We start from the raw sequence: 12,188 nt of genomic DNA on the forward strand, positions 1-12,188 counted from the left end.
CTTGTCTTCCGTACTCCAGGTCTCCCCTTCAGTTCCTGCCATTAAAATATTTACCACCTATTCTCCTTTCTGCTTTTGATTAATCTCCCTCGGTCTCGGTTTCCATCAGTCAATTTCAATGTCACCTACAAGCTTGTTTGCTCACTTTCTTTTTCTTCCTACCCCATTCACTCTCTTCCACCTGTGCCTTGCATTATTCCATTCTTCAGGACTCAGCTGCTCATCTCTGCTGACTGTTCCCTATATGGATACAGTGCGTGGCTCAGAAAGTTCCAGTGAGTCCCCATGGCCTGATACGTGAAGTCTCTAGCCTGACAGAAGGATATCTTCCTATCCAGTAACAGTGTTTCCGCTGTTGAGGGGACTTAGAGAGGGTGCTGAGGGCTTTGTTAACAACATGTGTATTACTTGAGTCTTGTACTGCAAGAAAGTATTCTGTGTTACTTGCATAATTGTCACGTGGGGTCTCAGCTCCCGCTCTCCACATAAGAACAGGATATGATGAGGCCAAAAAGGAACACCCATGGAGCCATAAGTAGGGGAGTCATATCACTATATTCTCACCGGTGGCATCCGCCTCTCTGCAATCCGCTCTTGCTAGCCCCCAATTTTTCTTCTGCTAGCGTAGCCACATCAGTTATATTAGTGGCCAATGGCTCACTGGTTACAGCTGACAACAAATAAGCCACAGCTGATGGGCATCCGATCACAGTTGATGGACATTTACTACCTGACCCAGCACCTTTCCATGTGAGGGCGAGCCTGGAAACTGCTTTCTGGGGTTCTGTCCCACAATAATTTAAAAACAAAACAAAACAGAAAAACTTTAGCCGCTTGTCGTGCGGGGCAGCCTGCAGGGTCTCAGCTCCCGCTCCCCACATAAGAACACAGGATATGATGAGGCCAAAAAGGAACACCCACAGAGCCATAGATGGGGGAATCATACCACTATATTCTCGCCGGCGGCATCTGCCTCTCTGCAGTCCGCTCTTGCCAGCTCCCATTTTTCATTAGCGAAGCCATGGCAGTTATACTAGTAGCCAATGGCTCACTGGTTACAGCTGACGGCCAACTAGCCACAGCTGATGGCCATCCAATCACAGTTGATGGCCATTTACTTCCTGAGCCAGCAACTTTCTATGTGAGGCCAAGAGCCTGGAAACTACTTTCTGGGGCTTTGTCCCCACACTACTCCTCTCGATTTTAATCTACATGAACTTTCCTCTTCATTCCAATTAGCATCCTTCATGCCCTTAAGCCTTGAATTGTTGCTCAAAACACAATGCAGTATCGAATGGCCTATGCCTTTTCATCCTGACTTAATTTCTAGCCCTTCCTCAAGCTTCCAAGATCTGAACTTGGAACACCTTACCAACAGCCCACCTTCTGCCAACCCTCGCTGCTTCCATAGGCCCCCCACAGTCTCTTCCTTTTCTGAACGGATGCACTTTGCTGTGGTACCTCGGGGCTCTGAACATGTCTGCCAGCTGCCTTTGTGTCAGCCAGTTCTGCTCTCTGGGTCCTGCCTCCTAGTGCATCCATTCTCACTGCCTTTATTCATTTGCTCAATGATTTTTGCTGATGACACTGTGGCTGGAGTGACTAAGACAGGATTTCAGTTACAAAAGCGGATTTAAGATGTTACCTCCAGAAGTGCTTGCCTATAAACTGGAATACCTGAACTATTAATTTGGTTTTTAGATATTTACTTCCTGGTAATATCTATGCTATTGTAGCCTTGAAGCATTACTTCATTGCCATGGTTTTACTTACCACGTACTTCCTATTTATCGTATCCCCCCTTACAAGATTGAAAAGGGTATAAAATTGTGGGGACAGAGCCCCAGAGAGCAGTTTCCAGGCTCTCAGCCTCACATGGAAAGGTGCTGGCTCGGGTAGTAGATGGCCGTCAGCTGTGACTAGTTGGCCATCAGCTGTAACCAGTTAGCCATTAGGAACTGATTTAACTACTGTGGCTACGTTGGTTGGTTGATTGGTTGGTTGATTGGCTGGCTGACTGGCTGGCTGGCTGGCAGGATGGCAGGATGGCAGGATGGCTGGCTGGCTGGCAGGCTGGCAGGCTGGCAGGCAGGCAGGCAGGCAGAGAAGCGGACGGCAGATTGCGCATGGTGCAGCTCCTACTTCGAATGTCTCACCCGGCCACCAGCGAGACGGGGGTGCAGGAAGACCCCTTGTTGGGCACTGGCGGATGTTAGCTTTTGTAGCCCCATGCCAGCCACCAGTGAGAATATAGAGGTATGACTATCCTATCTATGGCTCCGTGGGTGTTCCTTTTTGGCCTTACCATATCCTGCGTTCTTATGTGGGGAGCGGGACCAGTGTCCCTGCGTGACAAAAGGACATATTTATTTGTTTACCCCATAGTATCTTTCTCAGTAAATATCTGGTGGTTTGATTTTAATGCTATTGCCTTACATTTTCTTCATTGCTATATCTTCAAACCAGCACTCACAGACTTCCTCATTTTTTAAATACTTAAACCCCCACCTTTGAATTTGAGGGTTGGTATTTTCAACCCCCTTTATTTAAGTGACTCCTCTGATCTCATAATCACCTACTTGGGGGTACAGAGTCTTCAAGAGCCTTCTCCAGGTTTCTAATTTCCTCCCTATTCTGTAGGAGCTTGACAATAAAGGAAATTGGTCACCTGGAAAAAAAAGGGGATAGGTCACTTGGAAATGGCCCAATCACTGGTTTCCTTGAGATTATTTTATTTAGAAGCTTCTGAACTGCACACAGCTCTGCCCACTCTCTGGTCAGAAGGAGAGAACATGGAGTGGGCCAAAAGGAATGAAATGGAGGCAGGGAGACAGAGTGGGGTAATCAGAAAAGTTGAATGCAGAGAACTGAGGTCAGTTGCCTGAAATCGCTGCGACATTAGTGGGAGGGAGAGCATTGCAGCCCCGCCTATGGCTGCCACTGTTGGTTGGGTTTTAATAATTGTATTCTAAATAGCATGCAAACTGGCATTTAGACAGGCCTAGAATGAATTCTTGCAGGGGAGGCAGCCAGCACAATCCTGCTTTGTTCCAGTTCTTTGAGGACTAAGGAAATAGTTTTTATAACAATACCCTCCTTCCTAGGCTGTCACTTGTTTGTTTGCTTTGAGGATTTCTCAGTAACTCTTTGGTCTCTGTTGTTTGTGTTTAAACTCTGTGCTTCTAATCACAAGTAGGAATTGGGAGAAGGGAGGGTTTGGATTCATTTGAAAGGCTGGTAATGGTGCCATTCTATGTATGGTGAATGTTCATAAATGGACCAGGGTCTCTCATTCATTTGTTCTTCAGGCATCCATTCAGCAAACATGTTTCAGCCTTGATTTTATGTCTAGAACCATTCCAGAAACTATTTGGGGTGGAAAAGCATTTACTTCTTGGTTCTTGCTCCAAGAAACTATAGTCAGCATGTAATAATATTCTTAATAATAATGGCTGACACCATTTATTTAATTCCTTTTACTCTGACCAAGAAACCAGGCTAGAGACATTATAGATATTGCTCAGTTTAATTATCAAATATTTCTTGAGTGCTTCTCGTGTAGGCACAGTGCTAGGGAGCTTAGTCTAGCAGGAAAGACAAATGCCATTAGAGAAGTAATTACAGGTGTGAAAGGATACCGTGCCATGCTCAATGGTGTGCCTCCCAGCAGCATCAAATCACATGGAGCTTGTTAGAAATAACAAAGGTAGGGCTCCACCCACATGTGCTGCGTTTTAGCAAGTTCACTGGGTGATTTATTTCTACACATATTGAAGTTTGGGATTTCGCTTGGTCTGAACTACAGGATGAAGGAAGTCCCCTCTTAACTAAGACAGTGACTGTTAATCAGATGTGATGAGGACCAAGCGGGAAAGGAGATGACAGGTGAGGGAGAAGTGGAGCGCGTTTCAGGAGTGGGAGCAGCTTGTGGGCCTGTGAGCCCAGTATGACCGCAGAGCAGAGGGGAGGCAGGGGCCAGCTGGGGGGAAGGCCTTGTAACCCAGGGTGACACATTTAGATCCAGTGAGGATGGACTGAAGTACTGTCCCCAATTGATAGGTGAGGAAACCAAAGCTCAGTTAAACCACATAACTGGTCACTCACTGATTAATAAGCACTGGGATTTATATCCAGGTCTCTCATTCCAGAGCCCACTTTCTGAACCACTACATAATTTGTTCTCTTGGGACATTAAGAAGACAGAAATATAATATAATATTAATGCATCTCTGTGTAATAGGATTTGAAGAATTTTATAATGGCTCAAATAAAACAAGACGATTAAATTTGGAATAAAACAATAAAATGCATGAATCAAGAGGAGATATAAATTCCATCTGAGCACAGATTCCCCCCCCCACCAAGTTTCTTAGGAGATATGGTATAAAAGGAGACCCTCTAAGTTATATAGATAACTCTTGTTCTGAAAAAAATGAAATAGACTTGTTTCTCAGGAAGAACTTTTTTCTTTTCCCTGTTATTAAACTGTAAGGGGAAGCATGAAACGATTAATTGTGACAATAAGCACTCTGTGATTAAACTAGTGTTATTTCCTTTCCTTGTGCTGCTAGGCTGAGTGAGTCCTAGTTCCCTACCTTTCTGTCTTCTCAGGTATGGGCAGCAGTGTTCATGGGCCAGAAGGCAGGAAGGAGAGGCTGGGAGGGTGTAGAGACCAAGTGCAGCCTGTGAGCTCCACATCTTAGTGAGATTTGGACATTGATTCCAACTCAGAGGATGAGCTAAGGGGCCCAGTTTCCTCCCAAGAAACTCACTTGGTCCTGTATGGTTCACTGATTTCTGAGGTCAAATTGGCCTCAGAATGGCCTCCCCTCAGCCATTGCAGGGAGGGTTGAAAGCAGACCCTGTCCTTGGTGCTGGGGGACGTTAAAAGAGATGGGAACCCTAGGGTTCGGGATTCTAAATCTATTGGGAGGTATGACCTTTAACTTTGGGGGAGCTTCCAGTCAAATGGGAGATGCATAACCCTTGCCATCAGACAGCCCCAAGTCTGATTCGTGAGGAGCAGCTCCTGTCTTCGTGAAGTCCAGACGGAAGAGGAGAAACAGACATGCTCCAGGGAGAGACAGAGGCACAGTCTTAGGCAAATAAAGAAGAGCACAATGATCAAAGTTACCAAAGCTAAAAAAATTCCCAGCACTCCTGACTCCACACTGTCACCAAAGGACTTTGGAATATGACAGTTTGCTTCTTCTTGCCTTTTCTTGGCCAGCTGCAAAAGCAACAAGTGCTAATCACATCTGCAAAATTAGAAGCCAGTGAAGGTAGTGATATCCCAGATGGTGCTCCTCTTAATTAAGTGGGTTTTCTCTCCCCAGGGTTGATTTTAGGTTGCTACTTACAGCCCTGAAAGGAGAAGCTCCTGAGGCTAAGACAGGTAGCTCAGCACCACTCAGGCCACCTCTTCTCCTTTCCCCTCATCCAAACCCCAACTTTGCCCACAGCTCACACTGCTTCACAGCCAAGGATGGTGGCACCAGTGGGAGGTGACACATTGGCCAGTTTCTGCCTCCGGAGAACAGATGTGCCTTCCAGCGCATGTTCTAGAGCACTGTCTAGTGCACGGTATACTTACCTAGCCTTAGCAAAGATGGGATCCTTCTGTCTGCCTGACCTTCCTCCCCAACTCCTCCCCTGGAGACTGCTGATGTCATGCAAGAAAGAACTTGAGGTCTACTGAAAGGGACATCAGCTTGCAAACAGTTCCTGTTTTTGTCCCACAAATGACTTACTTGTCACTTTGAGCAAATTCCTTTACTCTGCTACCAAGACCACATGTTTCCATTAGAATTAAACTGAGGAAGCATGGTGTATAGGTAGACCATGTGATCTGAAATCATGAGACCCAGGTTCAATTTTTGGCTGACTACTACTAGCTTCATAACCTTGGATAAGGAGATTCTGTTTTTCCTCAGATAGAGGACTTTTAAAAATCATTTGAGCTTCAGTTTTCTTACCTGTAAGATGGGAATGATGATAATACCTACCACACTGGTGGTTATAAAGATCAATTGTAGTGAATATGTTGAAAAGTTTTGAAAATTTTAAAACATTTAATAACCAGTTATTTTTTAAATTGAGATAACATTGGTTAATAACATTATACAAATTTCAGGTGTACAACATCATAATTTAATATCTCTGTATACTCTATTGTGTGCTCACCACCCAAAAGTCTAGTTTCCACCCATCACCATATTTTTTACTCTTTTTGCCCAATTTATCCTCCCCTCAGCCCCTTCCCCTCTGGTAACCACCATTCTGTGTTCTGTATCTATGAGTTTGTTTTTGTTTTGTTCATTTTTTTTTTGTTTTATATCCTACTTATGAGTGAAATCAAAGGTTTTTGTCCTTTGTTATCTAACTTACTTCACTTAAAATGATACCCTAAAGATCCATTCACGTTGTTGAGCAATATTTCATTTTTTAATGGCTGAGTCATATTCCATTACACATACATCTTTATCCATTCATCCCTCTATGGCCACCTAGGTTGCTTCTCCATCTTGGCTGTTGTAAATAATGCTGCAATGAATATCGGGATACATATACCTTTTCAAATTAGTGTTTTCATATTCTTCAGATAAATATCCAGAGCAGTAATTGTGGATCATGTGGGAGTTCTGTACTTAATTTTTTGAGGAATGTCCATATTGTTTTCCATAGTGACTGCACCAATTTTCGCTCCCTCCAACAGTGTACAAGGGTTCCTTTTTCTCCACATCCTCATCAACACTTGTTGTTTCTTGTCTTTTTGATAATAGCCATTCTAACAGGTGTGAGGTGGTATCTCATTATGATTTTGATTTGCGTTTTCCTAATGATTAGTGATATTTAGCCTCTTTTCACATGCCTGTTAGCCATCCGTTGGTCTTCCTTGGGAAAAATGTCTATCCAGATCCTCTGCCCATTTTTCAATCAAATTGTTGTTTGGTTGTTGTATGAGTTTTTTTAATATTAGGTTGGTGCAAAATTAATTGTGCTTTTTGTAATTATTTTTAACCTTTTAAACTGCAATTACTTTTGCACCAACCTAATATATTTTGGGTATTAATCCCTTATCAGAAGTATTATTTGCAAATATCTTCTCCCATTTGATTGGTTGCCTTTTTTGTTGTTGATGATAGTTTCCTTTGCTGTGCAAAACCTTTTTAGTTTAATATAGTCCCATTTGTTTATTTTTGCTTTTGTTTCTCTTGCCTTTGGAGTCAAATTCACTGATACCAATGTCTAGAAGCTTAGTGCCTATATTTTCTTCTATGTATTTTATTGTTTCCAGTCTTAAATCTAAATCTTTGAGTTTATTTTTGTGTATTGTGTAAGATAGTATTCTAGCTTCATTTTCTTTGCAGATGGCTGTTCAGTTTTCCCAACATCACTTATTGAAGAGACTCCTTTTCCCATTGAATATTTTTGGCTACTTTGTCATAAATTAGTTGCCCATAAATGTGTGGGTTTGTTTCTGGGCTCTCAATTCTGTTCCACCAGTCTGTGTGTCTGTTTTTCTACCAATACCATACTATTTTGACTATTGTAGCTTTGTAGTATAGTTTGAAATCGGGGCATATGATACCTCTGCCTTTGCTCTATTTTCTTAGGATTGCTTTGGCTGTTCGGGGTCTTTTGTGGTTCCACACAGATTTCAGGAATTTTTGTTTTATTTCTGTCAAAAATGCCATTGGAAAAAGAAAAAATAAAAGAAAAAAAAGAAAAATGCCATTGGGATTTTGATAGGGATTACATTGAATCTGTAGATTGCTTTAGATAATGTGGACATTTTAACAATGTTACTTCTTCCAATCCATGAACACAAAATATCTTTCTGTTTCTTTATGTCTTCAATTTCTTTCAGCAATGTCTTGTAGTTTTCAGTGTACAAGTCAGTCTTTCACCTTCTTAATTTATTCTTAGTTATTTTTTGTTGTTGTTGAAATTGTAAATGGGATTTTTTAATTTATTTCTCTTGCTGATAGTTTGTTATTAGTATATAGAAATGCAACAATTTTTTATGTTGATTCTGTATTCTGCAACTTTACTGTAATCATTTATTCTTTCCTATAGCATTTTTGGTGGAATCTTTAGGGTTTTTTTATACGTTAAATTATGTTATCTACAAATAGTGACAGTTTTACTTCTTCCTTTCAATTTCAGTGCCTTTTGTTTCTTTTTCTGGCCTAATTGCTCTGGCTAAGACTTCCAGTGCTGTGTGGAATGAAAGTGGTGAGAGAGGGCATCCTTGTCTTGTTCCTGATCTGAGAGGAGAAGCTTTCAGTTTTTCACTGAGGTACTTTTTTCTATACCCATTTTATTGAATTTTTTTTATCATAAATGGATATTTTGTCAGATGCTTTTTCTGAATCTATTGAGATGATCCTATGATTTTCATCTTTTATTTTATTAATGTGGTGTATCATGTTGATTGATTTGCATATGTTAAACCATCCTTGCATCTCTGGAAAGAATGCTACTTCATCATGTATGTGGTCCTTTTAATGTATTGTTGTATTCAATTTGCTAGTATTTTGTTGAGGATTTTTGCATTTATGTTCAGAGATATTGGCTTAAAATTTTGTTTTTGGGTGAATTCCTTGCCTGGTTTTGGTATCAGAATAATGGTGGCTTCATGAAATAAGTTCGAAAGCATTCCCTCTTTTTCAATTTTTTGGAAGAGTTTGAGGAGGATAAGTATTAAAATTTTGGACTGTTTGGCAGAATTCACTAGTGAAGCCATCTGGTCCTGGACTTTTGGGTTTTTTGAGGAGGTTTTTTGATTACTGATTTAGTTTCCTTACTAGTGATAGGTATACTTAGTTTTCCTAATTCTTCATGATTCAGTCTAGGAAGGTTGTATGCTTCTAAGAATTTGTCCATTTCTTCTAGGTTGTCCAATTTGGTGGCATATAGCCTTTCATAGTATTCTTTTATAATCTTTTGTATTTCTGTAGTATCCATTATAACTTCTCCTCTTTCATTCTGATTTTCTGTTTTTTACTTAGTGAGTATTTTCTGTTTTTTACTTAGTGAGTCTAGCTAAAGGTTTATCAATTTTGTTTTTCTTTCCAAAGAACCAGCTCTTTGTTTCATTAATTTTTTTCCTATTGTCTTTTTATTCTCTATTTCATTTATTTCCACTCTGATTTTTGTTATTTTCTTTTTTCTGAATTTGGGTTTCATTTGTTCTTATTTTTCATTTGTTCTTTAACACTTAGTGTTAAATTGTTTGAGATTTTTCTTGTTTCTTAAGAGAGGCCTGTATTGCTATAAACTTCCCTCTTAGTACTGCTTTTGCTGCATCCCAAAGATTTTGGTATTTCATATGTTCATTTTCATTTATCTCTACTTATTTTTTGTTCAGTAACATGTTGTTTAATCTCCACATATTTGTGATTTTTTTCCAGCTTTTTTCTTGTAGCTGATTTTTAATTTCATAATGTTAGAAAAGATGCTGGTTATAATTTCAGTCTTCTTAAGTTTATTGAGACTCGTTTTGTATCCCAACATATGCTTTATCCTTGAGAATGTTCCATGTGTGCTTGAGAAGAATGTGTAATCTGTCCCTTTGGGATGGAGATATATACATACATATATATATGTAATATGTTCCGTCTGGTCTAATATGTCATTTAAAGCCGATGTTTCTTTGTTAACCTTTTTTGTCTGGATGCTCTGTCCATTGGTGTAAGTGAGGTGTTAAAGTCTCCTGCTATTATTGTGTTGCTGTCTGTTTCTCCCTTTAGGTCTGCTCATAATTGCTTTATATATTTTGGTGCTCCTAGATTCAATGCATATATTAAATGTTACATCTTCTTGATGGATTGTCCCCTTTATTGTTTTAAAATATCCATAATTATCTATTGTTACCTTTTTTTGTCTTGAAATCAATTTTGTCTGATATAGGTATGACTATATCCACATTTTTCTGGATTCCATTTTCTTGGAATAGCATCTTCCACTCCTTTACTTTGATCCTGTGTTCCTCTTTGGAGCTGAGATGAGTCTCCTTCAGGCAACATATAGTTAGGTATTGTTTTTTTAAATCCAGATAGCTACCCTGTGCCTTTTAATTGGCAAGTTCAGTCCATTTACATTTAGGGTGATTATTGATATGTAAGGACTTATTACAGCCAATTTATTTTTTGTTTTCTGATTGCTCTGTGTATCCATTGTTTCTTTTGCCTTGTGCTTCTGTCTGCTATTTTAGTTTGGTGTTTTTTTTTCCCATTTCTTTTTTTTTTCCTCTATGTTTTGTGTCTCAGCTCTGGATATTTGTTTTGTGGTTATTACCATGAGGTTTGTGTAAAATGTCTCAGATAAAATAGTTTTTTTCTCCTGATAGCATCTTATCTTCATTTATCTTTACAAGTTCCATGCTTTTCTTCCTCCCCTTTTACGTTTTTGTAATAAATTACCCCTTTTTATGTTGTGTGTTCATTACCAAATTGCAGTAGCTATAGTTATTTTTAATGTTTTTATTCCTTTAATCTTAATGTTATAATTAAGTGTTTAATACCTTGTTCTGATGTAGAGTTGCAGTTTTCTAGTTCTGTCACCTTACTCAATATTTTTTATATTTTTGTTTCAGGTAAAAGAGGTCCTTTCAACATTTCTTGTAATGCAGGCCTTGTGGTAGAAAATTTCCTTAGCTTTTGTTCGTCTTGGAATGCCTTTGTTTCTCCTTCATGTCTAAAGGATAACTTTGTTGGGTATATTATTCTTGGCTGGTGGCTTATATCTTAAAATATTTTGAATTCCACTCTCTCTTTGCATGTAGAAATCTGGTAAGAACTCTGATGATAACCTGATGAGGTTTCCTTTATAGGTTAGTGTCTTTTTTCCTTGCTACCTTGAGAATTCTTTGTCATTATGAACTTTTGATAGTTTGAATATAATGTATCTTAGAGAAGGTCTTTTTGCATTGAGATAATTAGGTGTTCTGTTAGCTTCTTTTACCTGAATGTCTAGTTCCTTCTGTTGAAAAGTTCTTGTCAAATATATTTTTTAAATAGCCTCTCTGTTCCCTTCCTCTCCTCTCCTTCTGGGATCCCCATTATCCTTATGTTGCCCTTTCTAGTGAAGTCAGATAGTTCTTGTAGAATTATTTCGTTTTTTTTAAAAAAAATCTTAGTTCTCTCTCTTCTTCCACATGAGTCATTTTTAGATTTCTATCTTCAAGATTGCTAATTTTCTCTTAGCAATGGTCTCCTCTATTTCCAGTGCCTTCTAATGCATTCTTTATTTCATTTATTGAGTTCTTCAGCTCCAGAATTTGTTTGATTTTTTTTTATAGTTTCAATCTCTTTGGCAAAGTACTTCTTCTGTTCATTAATTTTATTCCTGAGCTCATTGAACTGTCTTTTTGAGTTTTCTTGTATTTCATTTAGTTTCTTCATGACGGCTATTTAGAATTCTCTATCATTTAAATCACAATCTTCCATGACTTTAAGTTTGGTTGCTAGAAAATTTTTATTTTCTTTCTGTGTTATCATGTTATCTTTGTTCATGGTGCTTGATGGATTGTTCCTCTGCCAGTGCATTTGATGTAATGAATACTTCTTTAGGTACTGTTTTAATTTTAACAATTCAGCAGGTTCATAATTAGAGATCTTTCTTTTGTTTTCCAGAAGATGGTGCTACAGCACAAGTTTTTGTTTTCTCTTACCTGCTCTACTTGTACCTCTGGAATGGGGGCATCATGAGAATCAATGCCTCGGTGATCAGGGTGGTGAATGTCCTTGCTATGTCTTGGTTGCTTCAGTCTCAGGTCATCACCACCTTGGTGGGGGGATGTGGCAGGTGAGGTGGAAGAGAGCTGGGTTCACAAGCCCTCTGACCTGCTCCTTTGCTCCCTATGGCCACTGGTGCCACTGTGCTGTAGCCAGGAGGCCATAGACATGCCTCTGCTGCTGCTACCAGGCTCTGCTGCAAGCAGGTGGGGGAGGGAGCAAGAGTCTCAGGTGCCGACGATGCTTCTGTTCATATTACCCTCCACTGGGCTGTAGCGTGGGGACTGCAACCCAACTTCTCGTCTTCTGCTGCATTAGTTGGGACTGCAAGCTCAGCCACAGTGGCCAGGAAAGTGCATCTATCGGTACCACTCCTGTCCTTCCCCTGGTTCTGCTTCCCCTACGTGTTCCCGTATGCCCACCTTCAGATGTGCTGATGTGTGGATG

The 12,188-nt window shown here is 39.8% G+C and overlaps 1 protein-coding gene across 25 annotated transcripts in view; it reads left to right on the forward strand.

Moving 5' to 3' along the window:
- Nucleotides 1-12,188, forward strand: part of NFASC (neurofascin) — a gene marked incomplete at its 3' end in the record, with an annotated part of 189,908 nt that overhangs the window by 55,410 nt on the left and 122,310 nt on the right. For 20 of the 25 annotated variants that reach the window (XR_013991716.1, XM_081025939.1, XM_081025960.1 and 17 more), the window contains exon 2: nt 8,170-8,302. The exons of the other annotated variants lie outside the window; for them this stretch is intronic. Coding sequence is in view for 18 of the 20 variants with exons in the window: in XM_081025939.1 (XP_080882065.1) it covers nt 8,170-8,302 (133 nt within the window). The remainder of the gene's footprint in view (nt 1-8,169; nt 8,303-12,188) is intronic. 25 annotated transcript variants of the gene reach the window in all.

The sequence above is a fragment of the Rhinolophus hipposideros genome (genome assembly GCF_964194185.1).
Source record: "Rhinolophus hipposideros genome assembly, chromosome: 19".
NCBI lineage: Eukaryota > Metazoa > Chordata > Mammalia > Chiroptera > Rhinolophidae > Rhinolophus > Rhinolophus hipposideros.